Source organism: Daktulosphaira vitifoliae, unplaced genomic scaffold (assembly GCF_025091365.1).
Source record: "Daktulosphaira vitifoliae isolate Bord-2020 unplaced genomic scaffold, ASM2509136v1 Scaffold_1, whole genome shotgun sequence".
NCBI classification, from domain to species: Eukaryota; Metazoa; Arthropoda; class Insecta; order Hemiptera; family Phylloxeridae; genus Daktulosphaira; species Daktulosphaira vitifoliae.
Genome location: NW_026099572.1, coordinates 30,235,107 through 30,252,179, shown reverse-complemented (window position 1 = coordinate 30,252,179; position 17,073 = coordinate 30,235,107). Strand labels below are relative to the sequence as shown.

The 17,073-nt window shown below is 23.9% G+C and overlaps 3 protein-coding genes across 4 annotated transcripts; 2 read left to right on the top strand and 1 right to left on the bottom strand.

Annotated features, from left to right (window-relative positions):
• The first annotated feature begins 564 nt into the window (after window positions 1–564).
• On the top strand, window positions 565–5,751 carry LOC126897049 (acylphosphatase-2). Its single transcript, XM_050670430.1, has 4 exons — window positions 565–660; window positions 1,392–1,664; window positions 3,526–3,652; window positions 5,117–5,751. Exons 2-4 carry the CDS (start codon window positions 1,595–1,597, stop codon window positions 5,229–5,231), a joined length of 312 nt encoding a protein of 103 aa, XP_050526387.1. The 5' UTR covers window positions 565–660; window positions 1,392–1,594; the 3' UTR covers window positions 5,232–5,751.
• Window positions 2,818–12,474, bottom strand: LOC126897026 (WD repeat-containing protein 26). 2 transcript variants are annotated; one of them, XM_050670373.1, is made up of 14 exons: window positions 12,316–12,474; window positions 11,803–12,143; window positions 9,794–9,893; window positions 9,504–9,539; window positions 9,351–9,410; window positions 9,132–9,268; window positions 8,918–9,052; window positions 8,221–8,340; window positions 8,019–8,157; window positions 7,700–7,960; window positions 7,484–7,629; window positions 7,190–7,398; window positions 6,936–7,127; window positions 2,818–2,962 (listed from the first exon to the last, which is right to left on the bottom strand). In XM_050670373.1, the coding sequence occupies exons 2-14, from the start codon at window positions 11,982–11,984 to the stop codon at window positions 2,910–2,912; spliced, it is 1,770 nt and encodes a 589-aa protein (XP_050526330.1). In that variant the 5' UTR covers window positions 11,985–12,143; window positions 12,316–12,474; the 3' UTR covers window positions 2,818–2,909. The 2 variants fall into 2 exon arrangements, with proteins under 2 accessions (XP_050526330.1, XP_050526338.1); XM_050670381.1 differs by lacking the exon at window positions 9,504–9,539 and having other exon boundaries at window positions 12,316–12,472.
• Window positions 12,475–12,648: 174 nt separating this feature from the next.
• On the top strand, window positions 12,649–15,979 carry LOC126897036 (Golgi resident protein GCP60). Its single transcript, XM_050670393.1, has 9 exons — window positions 12,649–12,923; window positions 13,217–13,358; window positions 13,513–13,653; window positions 13,932–14,036; window positions 14,252–14,339; window positions 14,403–14,592; window positions 14,661–14,785; window positions 14,961–15,150; window positions 15,531–15,979. Exons 1-9 carry the CDS (start codon window positions 12,833–12,835, stop codon window positions 15,767–15,769), a joined length of 1,311 nt encoding a protein of 436 aa, XP_050526350.1. The 5' UTR covers window positions 12,649–12,832; the 3' UTR covers window positions 15,770–15,979.
• The last annotated feature ends 1,094 nt before the right edge of the window (window positions 15,980–17,073 follow it).

Below are 17,073 nucleotides of genomic sequence, written 5' to 3'. Positions count from 1 at the left end.
CAGTTAATAAGTTTTAGAGGACTCTATATTGTCATTAAATTTATTTTATAGGTAATTTTAATTATGATATAATTTACGTTTAATTATAAATATTATTTTAATTTTACGAAGATTTAAATGTAAACTTTTAATAGGCGCCTAAAAAATTACAGAGTAGATAAATTATTATACAGAAAATACTATGTATGTTCCTAGTCATGTTTTGAAATACTTGCAGCATAGTTTTCTAGTTAAATAAGACTGTTGAAAAAATTCTTTAAGACTATAATACCGTATATTTCAATACATACCGAACAACAAGATTTGTTCGATGGTAATTTGAATATTAATCTAAGTACAACTTATTTTTTTGTTAAAAATATGTACAGTTTTTGGCACCGACATTTTTTTATAAATCATGCACTTGAGAATTAGATAGAATATTTCATATTCTGTATTTTTGCCAAGAGCATCAAATTATCCTTAAGTCTATTTCAGTTATTGACGTTTAAAGGACACGCCGTATGTATTGTATATGTTCGCACATGACTTAATCTACTGCGCCATTATTCCGTTTATTAACGAGTTCCTTTGCTCTTGCGTGTAGCTTACTGGCACAAGGTTAATTTGTCTTTTGTTTTGTAATTTAAATTCGTTCCCTCAGTAAATACCGAAAGTTAGGTAAGTGTGAATATAATGATAAAAAGTATTTCCGTTGTTTTCAATGTGTAAGAATTGTGGGGTTTTATATCATATGGATATTATGTTAAGTAATTAATAACATCCTTTTAATTATATTTCACCTTTTTTTAATAATTTAATTCGTACAATTAGTGATGTTTAATTTTTCCAACTTGAACTGAACTTAAAAACATTTTAATGATGATTAATATGAACATTAATAGCAACAAATTACAATAATAAGCACACAACTAAATAAAACTATTAATTAAAAATATACAGAATAGATTGAACCGTTATACAAAACATTTTAAATTTAAAACTTTTAATAATAAATTGTAACGTTTATTTAATAAATATTTAAAAATAAAGCTCTGATTACGAGTCAAAATAGATTTTGACATCACTTTGAATTCTTAATGCCTGTAATTGTACCTCCTGTAATTTATTTGTCTATGGTGATTGATAAAATAACTAAATTTACTATGAAAAGTGTACTATAGATAATTATTTTTAACTTTTTTCTTGTTAAAAGTGTATAACGGTAAAATGGAGATTGCTACAAAACTTACTTGGCAATAATTATTTTTCGATGTCATTTATAAAAAAAACGCATTAAGGCTCTTTATCTCTTTAACTCATAACATTTAAGTAAAGGTAGGCTCTTTTGACATATTTTACAATACTATTAATGAAAAACTTTCAATTATATACTTTTTAAAAACTTATAGGGTCAACAATGAATTACAAATTGAGTAATCATAATCGGGGGGTGGATCAAGGCGATTTCGACAATACAATATTGACTGATAGTGATAATCAGTAAACATCTGTTACTCAATTTAGTACATGTTTTAAAAATAGAAATTGTGCGACAAAAAATAAAACGTTCTGTGCAACTGTAAATCTTTTAGTATACGATTTGGCACGCACAATGGAACATCACGAGGACGCGGGTCATTCATATGTCTCGGTCGAATTTGAAGTGTTCGGAAAAGTACAAGGTAACCATATACACCAAAATATTGCTCATTTGGTTATTTTTACTATACTTTTAACTGAAAGTAATTTTTAAAAATCGAGCGATTATAAAATTAAGATATAAAAATTTGTATGACTAACCCAAAGGAGGATCAACGAAAAATTATATTATTCAATCATTACAAAAATAACTATATTTCATTAATGTTCAACTTTCTATTATTTAAATGATATTTCAGTTTTTGCAATATCAAAAGTTCAATTTAAAAATAGTTAAAAAAATAATTATTTGTAACAGTCTTTAAAACGGACTAGTTTTAAACATTTCGCCCAAGTGTAACTTGATCATAACATAAATTCTCTACGGTTTTAGTGAAACATTTTCAAACTTCATTTATAGTTCACGTCGTAAAAATAATGCTAAGTGTTATGTCTATTTCAAAACCTTTGATTATAAATGAAATTAATTATAAAAATCAACATACATCATTTTCGTAGTATTGATAATTAATTTATATGATGTAATGAAATGGAAACTATATAATAAATTTTTAACTCTATTGTTAAGCAACATCATAAAGAGGAAATACAAAGTTGTACAAAAAATATAATTAGATTACTTTGATATTATTTACTAATCGAGCGAATAAATCATTTATTTCAAATGCTCAAATAATTTTAACATGTATTTATTACAATTTTTATGCCGTACTTGAATTATATTGGATCCTTGTAACTCAAGTAATCTATTAACACGTTTACTACCATAGTAATTTGAAAATGACAGTATCTCAGATTAATTTGGGGTAAGTACTATTATTTTCTCGATTAGAAGTATTCCAATTTCAATAAATAAGAGAAATATTTTTTTTTAATTTAAAATTCATATAACTCCTCTAAATGGAATGTTGTATAAAAAAAAGGTTTTGAAGAGTTTTGATAATAAAGTAAACATATTTTTTTAATAAATTCTGCTTTATATTGTATACCGAAGACTTCTTATAAGCAGATCCAGCTATGGTAATAAGGAGCAAAATTTAACATCAACGAATTTATAATGATGAAAATCTAATTTTATAATATAAACACTGAGTGCCAATTGCATTTTAACTAGGATTATATTGTCATTGTACACAAAATGTGTTGTATAAATTACTAATTAATTACACATTACAATTTAAAAAGCGTAGTATTTTTATTTATATCACTTAAAATCGAGCGTAACTATTAACTTTGCCAAACATTTATATTTTAATAAATAAAAATTCTTACAAAAGTTTCTTGACTTCTAGTCTACTTCCATTTGTTAGCCATAGATAATCTGAAATGTAAGTGTAATTAATAAAATATATTTATTGGATTTATTAGATTGGCAAAAAAAATTAACTGTAGCAACCAATGTTATTTCTTTAATTAAGACTTGAAGACCATTAACAGCTAGATAAATGTAGTTTTTAATATAAAAATTTCTAATTAATTTAGTGTTATACGACTTTTTAATTACTTAATCGGAATTCTTAATTAAAAGAAAAAGTTTATGAAGTTGATAATATAAAGTAGTTAAAAATTGTATAAAATTTATTTATTTTTTTTAATATTTATAGTTATTTCGATTTATAAACTAATTTATCATACAATTTTTAGATAAATATTTGATTACTCTAATTATATTAGGAGAATTTAAAACATTTTCTAGGGAGCCACTTATTTTTTCTATTTTGGTAGAAACCCATAGAATAATTTTTTTACTAAAAACTTCCTTAAATACAAAGTAATTTGTACACAAATGAATTTGTAAGAAATCGCTTTTTATATTACATTTTAATGTTCATGAATTTGTTTTTAAAAGTGAATATTATACATAAATTACAATTTAAATTTCAGGTGTATACTTCACTAAATACTGTAGAGATCAATGTGCAGAACTCGGCATTGTTGGATGGGTTAAAAACAGTAAACGCGGTACAATTATGGGCAAAATGCAAGGACCGAAAGCACATGTGGAGGCAATGTATTGAATTTTTTGATAATTTACTATAACCTAATTAAGTAAAACAAAACATAATTTTTATACTTCCACGTTATTTTAATACATTCGGACCATTTCAGATTATGTTAGACTAATTTTTGACCGGTCTATAATTTCATAAAATCGCTCATAATTCATCTCCCATTAGTAAACTACTAAACGAATTTTATATAAACAATATATTTATATATATAATTGTATATTTTTTTTTAATAAATGGCTTTCAAATTTTTCTTTTTCTTTTACAATTTTAACATATATAAAATTTATTTTTTAATCCTTTTGATAGTTTATAGGCTTTTGAAATATTTAATCTGTTAAAAAAATATAGATCACTTCGCAGTCAAGTTATTGCACATTTAAAGTCATAAAAATCTTTAATTTAAAATCAAGTAGTAACTGATAACAGAAAACTGGACTACCTAATATTACTTGCCATCTTGCCGTTGCAGGATTTTGATAGTTAGAAGGACATAAAATCCATATTTTAGATTTTTTTTTACTCATCACATTATTTTATAGATAAATATTGCTGTCAATGATCCCTGTGTTCCCCCTTGGCTATGCCACTGGTTTAGAACGTTTTACAAATCATTGTCTTCTTTAAATGACTATAAGGCTTAAGTACATTTTTATTTTCCTAGAATTGGAAGGGTCTATGATTTTTGATGTTTTATTTTATGACTGTTAATATTTGTTTACTCATGAAATTTTTTATATGTTTTTAAATTATGAGAATTCAATCACTCTTAAAACTCAATAAATAAATAAAACAAAAGAACACTACAGATTACAGAACAATACAACATTATTTCCAATATAGTCAATAGTACCCTAATATCCTTAAATAATATACTATATCATTACGAAATTAATAATATAATATAATAAACTGATTAATGTTTTTGTTTAAAAACAAATTTAGACTTATCCCACATACCATGATATATTCTACAGATATACTAAACATATTATAGATATTTTTATACTACAATTAATATGAATAGAATATGTTTCGTTAGATATCAAATGCAGTATATGATAATATTAAAAAAATGTAACTAACTATATACTTAGCAAATATTATGATCCAACATTTCACTTGTGTGGAATATTCAATTTGTCCTATATTAAGTATATGACTCAAAGTATTCAGTCATATAGAACTACTATATAGATTACAAGATAGTTATCGTAAAGATTCCTATGATAAGTTATAAATTAACATAGTTTTTATTCTTGTTTTTCTTTATACCTTATACTTTTACTCTTACAAGAATCTTATCATATGAACTCTCATAGGAAATATATTTCTATATATAGTACTCTATGGTACTTACAAAAACTGGGTTTTCCTTTAATTAACACAAGTTAAGCCTGAGATTTTTTTTTTTCAAATAATATACAAAAAAATATTATGAGTACATGTTAAAAAACTTTTTATAGGATCGCATGGTTGTCCAATGAAGGAAGTCCAGGAAGTAAAGTCGAGCGTTGTGATCTCATGAATTTTGAATACTTAGCAAGAAAAGAGTTTAATGGTTTTAGTATACGGTTTTGATCAAATTTTTTTTTTTTCAAAACATTTACAAGACTTCTCTTAAAATATTGTTTAAGGGAGTAGAATGTAAATAAAATAATAAGAAATGTAAATATTGTTAATGATGTTTTTTTTTTACAGTTATTTATTACTTTTAAGTCGATATTAGCTCGAGTGACAAATACATAATATAATATTTAACTTAACAATAATATTTTATATGTAAAATCAAATTGCAAAATTATTATATATTAGAAAAATCGATAAAATATAAACTATTGGTAAAACAAATGTCTATGCTCTATACAAAAAAATGTACTACATAATAAAAGAAAATACACAACTTAGTTCTAGAGAATTCATATTTTTAAATATTTACAAAATTTGTTTTATTCGCTAACTTGCGTTTAATACGCAATATGTACAAAATTAGTAGATACATATAAAAGTCATACCAATACATACAGTTTATAAATATTATACCATTTTTAATATTTTAATTTGATACAAAAGTATTGCGTTATAATTGATTGAAAGCTTATTTTTTAAGAAATAAAAGAAAATGAAGAAACATTAAGTTCAAAAAACAAGGCTTTCACATAAAGTTAAAATGGCAAAATAACATTTATAATATATATTTGCGTAAACAAAACAGTCAAAATGGTTAAAATTATTTTACATATGATTGGAAGTTGAACCAGAATCGTTGTTAATATCTGTATAAAACAAAAATAAAAAAGGTGAAAATTTGTTTCGAAAAAAAATTAAAATATCAATAAAACTTATTGACACTTTAGAATAACTAACATATTACACATTATAGTAAAAAAAATTAAATTATCTTTATAAATCATCCAAATACAATCTATTAATTGTGATAGCTGAATGAATGAGAAAAATTATAACACCAATTTGATTTAAATAATTTTTAGATTTTAATATAAGCTTTTTTAACCATTTAGAATAAAATTTTACAATTTATAGGATCATAAAATATAAATAGATTGACAATTTCTTTTCTTTAAACTAAATATTAAGAAATATCAGTAGAATTAATTAAGCTTTAATATATATATACTTAGTTTGATTCATTAAGGAAATTTTTTTTATTTAAGTGGAATATTTTAGAAGCATAACTTATATTATTATTGATATTTTATCAAGTTTGTTAACTTGATTAAGTTTTTCATTGATCATCATTAACACTTAAGAATAAATCTAGGTTTAAATCTAACAAACACATTCCTACAATCTGTAATTTTTATTGTAACCAAAAAATTATACTGCTATTAATTGTGGAGTTCTATGACAAGAAAGAATTTTATAATTGAAAGTTAGAAAATTGATAATTTATTTTTTTTATGATTTTAATTTTAAATTATACTTAGTTAATTTTTAATTAAAGAAAACACAATATTTTTGTTAATAAACTTTTGTATTTACTGAGTATAATATGATTAGTTATTTTAGAATGCATTGGTACCACACAAAATTTAGTTAAAAACTAATAGACATTAATAGGCTCTTTATATTATATACAACATTATTAAACTAACTGAATTTAGTTTTAAATACTATTATAACTAGCAAAAATTGCTAGAAATTAGCCTTTAAGTATATTTATTTGTTTTACTTCTTCCTATAGACTACTTCTAATTTTGATTTAATCCAATCATGAAATTGGATTTACTACTCATCGTAGTATATTATCAATAGAAAACTTACCACTTTTATTAGTCTTTTGTTTGCGATATTTAGCTGAAGGACCCCATATACGAACAGTGCAATCATCAGAAACTGATGCCAACATTTGATGGTACACAGGATTCCAACTAACACATGTAACTGCTCTAGTATGACCAGTTAGAGTTGCTATAGGCTTTTCATGTTTTATATGCCACAAATAAACTTTGTTATCTAAGTATAAATGTAATTAATACAATTTATTAAAAAATTATTATGAAAATGATAATCCCAACCTTCACTTCCACTAGCAATAAAATCATGATTAACACCACCAAAACAGCTATGAATTGAAAAATGACCTTGAGTGACTCCTTGGAATTTACGAACTAAACACTTATCTTCTAAGTCCCATAAATGAACACCTTGAGATACGACATTAAGCAGTGCTAAACGGTCAGTTTTATTTACAGTGAAAGACATAATGGGATGGTCTTCTTGTATTCTTAAAAATAGAATTTTTTATAACACAATAAACAATTAAATTTAATACAAAACTTTTAACACATATTTATGAAATATTAACTTACAAATTTTGATCACTTAATTCATCAAAATTATATGAACGTATACGTTGACGTGTATCTGCAGCCAAGACAGTTTTTCCATCTGAACGACACCACAGACAATTTACTCTAACACCTTCCCAAGAATCCAAAACAGATCCTTCTAAATCCTAGTTTAAAATGTTCAAATATATGTATTACCTTTAATTTTTATCTGATACTATAACAAAAATTATTTACACATTGATAAAATTGTCCGCGGATTCCTCCACAGACAAATTTTTGGCCATCTTTATGCCATGAACAAGCAGTGAGTGAATCATCAGAGGAATGTGACAATTTCAAGCGTAAAACTCCTGTGTTTACATTCCAAACCCACAAATCAGGACAGTCTTCTGGGCCACAGGCCATGAGAAGTTCACCATCTGGTGACCAAGAAAGGTAACTCACGCCATAGGAATGACCATCTAAAGTAATTGATTGCTCGACAGTCAAAGTTTCCTGTAGAAAAAAATTCAAATAAACCAAAGAAAATTCTTCATTAAAAAAAAAATCTTACTGGATCAACATCATAGATAATAATAGAAGCATCCTTTGAACCTGTGGCCAATTTTTTACCATTGGGTGAAAAACGACAAAACCAAACTTCATCACAATGTTCTGTCAAAATTTGAACTGTTTCACATGGAATTTGCTCTCTATAATGATAATTTTATTTTATTCTAATAATACACTAAATAGTTATAATTTTAATTACATACAATGAACACTTATGGTCAGTAAGTAAAGATACATTTTCTATGGAGTCATCATATGTTGTGTTATGAAATAAACATTGATTTCTTTGCAATTCTATAGCTTGACTCAACAACATATGCAACCTAGTATAAAACATTTTATTTAATTTAAACTTTTACTTTCATTGTATAAATTATATTAAAAACATAAGTTACAAAAAAATGTCTTTACAAAGTGATCCGTATACTAATCAATTACTTTTAACATAAATACAATATTGGAAAAACAATCTTTGATTCCTTTTAGTTAAATATAATTCTTAATTATTACTTTTTAGAATCATCCCTTATAACTTAAAATTATATCAACTTTATTTATATATATTTAATACATATTTTAACTAGCTTATAAAATAGGAAATAATTTTATTAAGAAAATGACTAGTCAATAATAATTTTAAGTAAGTTAAAATGAATCAAAATCACCATAAAACATTTTAAAGATCAGATAGGCTGTTAAGATGTAGTATTATTAGGAATAGTAAAGTCTAAATATTTCATTTCATTTCTCTTTAATTTCAAAATATTTAATGCTTTAAAAACTTTTAATTGGTTATTCATAAAAAGAAATAATGGCAAAAGTAGATTAATAAAAAAAAATTGTCACTTTTTAGATATTATCAAATATTCTAACTCTTTATGAAGAAAAAAAATTACTCACCTTTTTGGTGGCAACATGATATGAGGAGGAAGAAATTTTTGTATCATATCCATAAGTGTAGTTCTAGATTTAAGACCTTTCCCCTCCCAATTCGCTCGTTTCATCAATTCTTCACGACCACTACACATCATATAACTAAAATAAACATGAAAATAAATATTTAATAACATAATAAACTATTTAAGTTTAACTAATCTTAAAAATAAGAAATTACCTGCTTAAAATATGAACTTTATCAATATTGTGTTGTAAAGGTGTTAATTCATTACGCAAAACATGGAGTGCATCTAAAACTTTTCCATCCTCCAAATATTCTAAGTATTTTTGTTCAAATATCAAAAACTTCATATCCTAATAAAAAATATAAAATGGATAAACAGATATAAAGATGATTTATGAAAAATAAGGACGAAAAATTGAGCTTATGTCTTACCAAAAAGTATTTGCATGAACTTCCTACTAGAGTCTGAAGTTCGTTCAAATCTGAACTTACCTTAAAAAGAACAAAATATATTGAAATATTATTTTTGTATAAGTAATAACGAAAATAGTTCAGATATTTTAAAGAATTTTATATTCAACATACATAATATATGCATTCAACAAACAGAACACTAAATATCTAAAATCAATAATAAGGACAATTTTAAATGCTTGATGTTTTTTTATGTTAAAAAATTTAGAATTAATCTAATTTTTGTAACATGATTTAAGCAAATAATATTATAGAGAGATAATGAGTTATCAAAAATGTTACTCTTATATAAAAATAAGAACTAATTTAAGTTGTATATTAGCATTATAAAATTACAGAAACTTAATTTACTTAATATTATTATCAATTAAAATAAAACTTAAAAAATAATTAGTACATACTTTGTTCCATTCACCATCCATGACATGATGTCGGAATTGTGTGGCAGCAGGATGCTCCAAGCGGCATCCTGATTCTTGCATCAAAACTTCAGCAGTTTGACTATAAATCACAAAGAGCCACAAATGAAAAAAAAATATTTAAGAATGTTTTATCATTGAATGAAAAAAAATTTACTTTCATAAAAATATGCTAATATATAGTTAATAAATACTAAATATACAGTGACCCACCAAGTTTTGACACATCTAACTTTTGATGCAGCAAATATGTTACGTTACTTTTTTTAAAAATATTTTTTGCAGTATTAAAAGCATATTTTTATAATTTGTTAGTAGTCAAAAGAAAATTAAAACAAATTTGTTTGGTTATTTCAAAATTTTTATTTTTTACAAAACATTTTTATGGGTTTATAACAACTTTATGATAAATAATTATTGAGTTAGAAGTATTTTAATATATAGATTGACAGTAAATAAGGAAAGGGGTTTCTATTATTCTCATTGTTTGTAACAATTGATCTGTTCTTACTTTTTGAACACTAACTTTATATAATACATATTGCTAAATAATCATTTTAAAATTTCAAAAAATTAAAAAATTGTATTTTTTTTTAACAAAAACAAATATTAAAAAAAATTATTTATAGTTACAAGCAAGACATGTGCTAATGTAGTAGAATACTTATCAGTGTGTTATAGTAAAAATAGAGCTTCACTATACACTAACCCACTTCTCTTTAACATAATTTATTTATTTTAGAAATCTACATTAATTGACAAAAATCTATGTAAATAATACTTAAATAATTTTTATAAAAACTAGTCATTAAATTCGATGATTTTTTTCATTTATTCATTTTATTCACCTGGACGAAACCTCATTAACCCTGAATTAAAAGCTATTTTTACACATCAATATGTATATACTTTTTTGTATAAATGAAATGAATATTATTTATAAAAATCAAAAGATAATAAAAAAATTAACTACTTATAATGAAAACAACTTCTACGTATTCATTAATTATTTTAATAAGGTATAGTTAATTTTCATAAAAATTGTGACCAAAGAGAATTTTTTCTTTTAAGTGATTGAGTGTTTTACTATTAATATTTACATTATTATGTAGAACCGCTTTATATTATTGATAAAACTAAACTTAATACTATACAATTAAATGATAATCTAACAAAATAATAAGGTAAATTATATTAAAGTATACTGCTATATTTAATATTATATTTTCTAAATATTAATAGTTGTAATTTATAAAATTTAAAAAAAAAACAAATACACTTTATTTATTATCAGAGTATAATAACAAATTATACATCAAGACGCTAACATTATAATAACCAAGATAAACATTTAAATAACTTTTATGAATATTTGTTTAATATATACACATACTATCTGACTAATTAATTTTAGTTGTTTTATCTGAATATACCTGTAGAATACTAAAGGTTGAGATAACATTATGACATTGTCACAAATCAATATTCAACTATTTTTCTAAGCATATACAAAAAAATTCTTTATTGTTTGATTGAAGAATATGTGTTAATACATATTACAATTAATATAAATAATATTTAAATTTAATAACACAATATAATACAATAGCCAATTTTCTTTTTTAAACGTTTTACTATTATTACATATAACTATTAATTTATAGTTCAAATCATTTCTTTGTTAATTTAAATTAAATCTTACAGATATTCTCACAAAATAGTACACTTTTGAGTAGACATAAATAATGTAATGTATTCTATCTACCTAGAATATTTATTATCAGAAAAAATGTTAAGTAAAATATTAATTTAAATTACGCATCAATTAACACAATTTTTATTAGATGGCAATAACAAAAAAATAATTTTTGGGACATTGAACTATTATTTGATTGTTAATATTTTGAATTGATAAAATTTTCAGTGATCTATTTGAAATTAACTCCTATTTAATTATATATTATTAATAATAAAAAAATTTTTACACTCACTTTAGACCTATGAGTTTTAAATGTTGACCTATAAGGCGAATAATTTCCTGACTTGAACCTCCCTTAATGCACCCATTGTTTTGTACTTGTCCATCTCCATTGCCAGTACCATTAATAGATGAACTGGAGGGCTGATCCACAGATCCATTGTGTTGCAAAACGCCATTAGTAGGCTGCAACATGGTTTCTTCCGTATCCAAGTGCCTTTTCTTACAAGGTGGTGGTACAAGCCCACCGTCATCAGATTCGCCACTCGAGGCCAGTCTTACTACGCGATAGCAGGATTTAAATGCTTTTCCCACCTCTATAAAAATCTATTATTGGATGGAAACGCATCAAATCTAAAAAAACAAACGTGATGTATCGATAAACATAATAATATTGCACTCCGTAAGTAAAAGCGTATTTATTTTATTTATATTCGTATTTTATTTTATTTCTCACTTGAGTCCTCAACAGCTGTGCGAGATAAACATAACACTTTAAAGTGTACGCACGCGCAAAAATACATACCTTTGTTATTTTTTGGAATTCTCCATCTTCGAACAAATCGTTGAATCACCAAGACGACGATAACATAGCCTCCAGCTAGATACTTAAAAATTAGCCGATATTTAACAAACTTAATTATCAACTTTAGATAATCGATGGATTATATACAAATTAAATTTCATTAACTAATGAAAAAAAAATGTATAATAATACTACTCTGTAAGAATGATTAGACTATTGGCTAGTGGACTTCGTTTAACCTTAAACGTAATATAACGCTGCATAATGATAAGAGTAAACTATTTAGCCAGAGTAATTCTACATAGCAGACAACTACATTATCAATAACAAAAATGATAAACTATGTACGAAAATTGTATCTATATAATTAATTACGAAAATTGGGAACTATCTACTTAGGTTAACATTTTACAAGGAATCTTGATCCTGATTATATAACTTGAAAGTTATCAATCGCAAAACATAAAAAATATCCCTTGGACTCTAGCATTTTATTGTAAATAGTAATTACCAAAAAATGTGTAACAACTCAAAAGAAGACGATCTTGTCGAAAAATGGGGATTACCTTTAAAAGAACTTTATAGCCTTGCACTGAAATTTTTTAAAGGTAGGTGAAGTATATTGTCACAATCAAGTATCATTACTCTTTATTATACTAAAGTACAATTCTAAAAAATGTGATTTTTTAATGTGACGGATGGAACTATATTTATATTTTTATAAAACTGTTAAAACTATCAAAAGTGTAGAAACTTTGATATTTTTGATATATTATATGTTATTTTCTTATATAGAAGAAATTCGTATACAAATATTTTGGGGAAATTATTATAGTTATTCAAGTTAAATATTTAATGTTAAAGTGATGAACCATTTATTTAATAATTAATATTGTTTTAGAAAAAGAAGGTAAAGCTATTCATTTCACATATGATGATAAACTTAAACTTGTTGCTTATACAAGACAAGTAAGTCATGGGAAATTGGATGAATCAAAATTACCACCATTGGGTGTATTCGATGTCATAGGAAGAGATAGAAGGTAAAATTTAGCTATTAAAACAAAACTTAATATGTTTTGAAATATGATTATCATCTAATTTTTTTTTATTTAAAAAATCCAATACAACTATAAATAAAACTAGAATTATAGATTATATTATAAATTTGTTAATAAAATTTAATTTATATTATAGATTGGCTTGGCAAGCACTAGGTGATATGTCAACTGAAAACTCTATGATAAATTTTGTGAAATTGGTCAATAAAGAATGTGCTTTATTTAAACATACTATTGAAGCTTACAAAGCAGATTTAATTGAACAAAAAAGAATTATGTAAGTATGATAACAAGTATTTAATTTTTGTATAAGTATTTTAGTAGTTTATGTGTTCAGCTTCAATATTGAACTTTAATTTCTATAACTTCACTATATGTGTGCATAGTAGAACGCTATGAGATTGGACAGACCTTAACATTCTTCATAACTAATAATTTTAAAAGTCCTAAAAAAAAAATCAACATTAAAAGAGAAACATTTTTTTTTATTACTACTATGGTCAACTAAGAATTGATTAGTATGATTTATTATTCAATAACTTAAAAAATTTACAGGGAAGAAAAAATTAAAAAAGAACAAGAAGAACTAGAAAAACAGTTTGCTCTTATGGACTTAAAACAAAAAGAAGAAGAAGAAAGGCAAAGACAGGAAAATACAAAGTAATAATAATAGTACTTTAAAATTAAAATCATATCATTAACCTAGATTTTAAATACTTAAGTATTTATTATAAATACAAATTTAATTATTTTATATTCTCATTTTGATAATTTTATCCTACTCTTAGTCATGCTATTGTGTTTATTTATGTTAAAAGAAAATATGTTGTTAAATTTTAAATCATTATTTCATGTATTATTTTTTTTTATTTTAGACAGCTTATTCAAGAAGCTTTAAATAAACAAACTTATAGTCAATTTTTAACTTATGCTCAAAATCAATTTCCAAGTAATCCAGATGAAGTAAGACTGTAATTTTCATTAATATAAAATTAGCTATTATTATTTGAATTTTTTTTTTAACAGCAAGCTATTCTTGTAAGACAACTTCAAGAACAGCATTATCATCAATACATGCAACAGTTGCAACAAAATTATGAACCTGGAAAAGAGATTGAAGTTGCAAATGCTATTTCTGCTCCTGTTGAAAAGGAAAATGAAAATGAGAGTGCATGTAGTGAGAAGTGTGAAAATGGACAATGTCTATCTGGAGAATGTACTAATTTATTATTTTATTACATAGTTCTATACTATTTTGATATTGTGTTTATATATTTAAAATAGGTTCAGTTCAAACATTATATCCTGCATCAATGTGGACTAGAAAAGACATTGATGTTTTTAAATCTAATCTATTAAGAGAAGGAGGAGAAGCAGTTATAAAAATTAATCACGGTGAAACAGTTACTGTAAGTTTCAATATGAAGTTGTAGAAATATATTTAGTTATAGTTATATGTATTTAAAATTAATCATACTAATAAATACTTCAGTTTATCGTGTCTTTTTAATTATGAACAAACATAAGAATTAGTTATATTAACTTTCATACTAAATGAAGTATTACTACTATAACATATTTTAGGTCAGAGTTCCTACAGCTGAAGGGGGTAATTGTGTGTTTTGGGAATTTGCTACTGATGACCATGATATTGGGTTTGGAGTTTACTTTGAATGGATTAAACCTAATACTAGTCAAGTTTCAGTTCATGTCTCAGAAAGTGAAGATGATGATTATGATGATTTGGATGATGATGAAGAAAATATTAATCCAGGTAAAAAAGGATTTTTTTTTAATTTAGTGTTACTCAAAATTATAATATCGTTTTAAATTTAACATTTAGTCACACAATAGGCAATAACAATAATTATTACTTTATCATTTCAACCTTTTATATTTTGGTATAAAAGACAAATATTTACTAATAACTTTTTTTTATTATGCTTTCAAAAAAATATTAATTGAAGTACATTAAGTTTTTTACAAAACATTTTTTTTTTTGTATTAATTAGTTTAAATTCTAAAGAATTGTGCACTTAAGATAAACTTAAAAAAAATTATATCTTAAAAATATCATTATAAAATTTATTTCTACTAATTTTTAATGGCAATATGTTGAATATTATTATTTAAATAGATTCTTATAACTTTTAGAATTACTTCATGAAATGGAACAAAATGGAGTTACAATAAAAGATTTGAAAAAGAGTAGTTTAGTGGATCGCCCGCCATTATCAATTATTATACCAGTCTATCGACGAGATTGTCATAAAGAAGTGTATGCTGGAAGCCATTTATATCCTGGTGAAGGAGTTTATTTACTAAAATTTGATAATTCTTATAGTCTTTGGCGGTCAAAAACATTATATTACAGAATATATTATTCTCAGTAATCTATATAAATATTTATTTTAAATGTTCTACCATTATGTAATTTTCTCTACAATTTATTTTAAGTTATTTTGTTTGTGTTATATATCCTAATATTTATTTTATTATTAATATGTACAAGTTTATTTATCTACTATGTAGATAGCTATTATTATTTTAAAAATATTTTTATAATATTTGCTTCAGTTAACTATGTTTTTAAAAAATATATAATTAAATCTGGTCACTTTATGTATAATAAATACATATATTAAAGAATAAATTCTTAAAAGCATTTGTATTTAATTTATTTAATAATTTTTTTTTCTTTAGTTGGTCCCTATCAAGAACATCTATAAAATTTAGCTATTACTTCAATTCACTCAAGTAATTTTTTCGGTGTATTAAAATATGATCACAGATTCTGGAGGATTAAATGGTTATAGAGATATCAATATATCAGATTAAACAGGCCATAATTATCTATATCTGTACATGGTGATTTTTGATAAACATTGTAGCATTTCAAAGCTTAACTTTTTTTTTTAAACTGTCAAGACTGTTTGAATTTCGTTTTAAAATCACTCTTGTACAGATATAGATAATTTTATCATCTTTAACATGACTTATTAATCATGTCCCTATGATAACTCAATCTTCCGAAATCTGTTATCACTCAAAACATGGTTTATTATATTTATTAAATTATTTTTGCCGTTTATTGACACGCTAGTAGAGTTCTTTACACTTGTAATCGGATATTACTTTATAGTTTTTTCTATTTTTATGATTACTCGAATTCTGTTGTATTTATGAAAGAATAATATATAATTAGCATAGGCTTGAAATTGTTAAGTCATTTAATTATTATATAATCTACTGCAAATTTAGCAAGACTGTGCAAAAATGCCTTAAAAAGTTGATTTGACTTTAAAATTTAGCTCATTATATTTTTTTTTTGTATGCTAAACTTGTAATTTAATATACATAGGCTCTTTGTCAAGTAACTTAAACACAATAAGTAACTTTGGTTTTTTATTATATGTTAAGTTAGTGTTCAATAATTGTAATCGATAAACTATTTAATATTGTATTGAAATAAAATTATTTATTTTTATAAGAAATTTAAAAAAAATGAAAAAAAACTGTAAGGAGATGGATTTATACTTCCTTAAAAAAAATTACTTTTTTATGGATATCAAAAATTACTACTTGCTAATTTAACTTAAAAATTTTTTATTTATTTATTTTAAGATAACTTAACTCAGTTTATTATTTAAACTCATAACTTGACTTTTTAACTAACCTAAGAGTAAAAAAAATAACT

Coding starts and splice junctions, on each gene's coding strand:
- LOC126897049 (XM_050670430.1), top strand. CDS start 1,595: ATGGAACATCACGAGGACGCGGGTCATTCATATGTCTCGGTCGAATTT. Junction 1,665..3,525: donor AGTGTTCGGAAAAGTACAAG/GTAACCATATAC, acceptor TTTAAATTTCAG/GTGTATACTTCACTAAATAC. Junction 3,653..5,116: donor AAAGCACATGTGGAGGCAAT/GTATTGAATTTT, acceptor AACTTTTTATAG/GATCGCATGGTTGTCCAATG.
- LOC126897036 (XM_050670393.1), top strand. CDS start 12,833: ATGTGTAACAACTCAAAAGAAGACGATCTTGTCGAAAAATGGGGATTA. Junction 12,924..13,216: donor TGCACTGAAATTTTTTAAAG/GTAGGTGAAGTA, acceptor ATATTGTTTTAG/AAAAAGAAGGTAAAGCTATT. Junction 14,037..14,251: donor CAAAGACAGGAAAATACAAA/GTAATAATAATA, acceptor TTTTTATTTTAG/ACAGCTTATTCAAGAAGCTT.
- LOC126897026 (XM_050670373.1), bottom strand. CDS start 11,984: ATGTTGCAGCCTACTAATGGCGTTTTGCAACACAATGGATCTGTGGAT. Junction 9,053..9,131: donor AAAGTTCATATTTTAAGCAG/GTAATTTCTTAT, acceptor TGTTTATTTTAG/TTATATGATGTGTAGTGGTC. Junction 7,128..7,189: donor TATTGCTAGTGGAAGTGAAG/GTTGGGATTATC, acceptor ATTTATACTTAG/ATAACAAAGTTTATTTGTGG.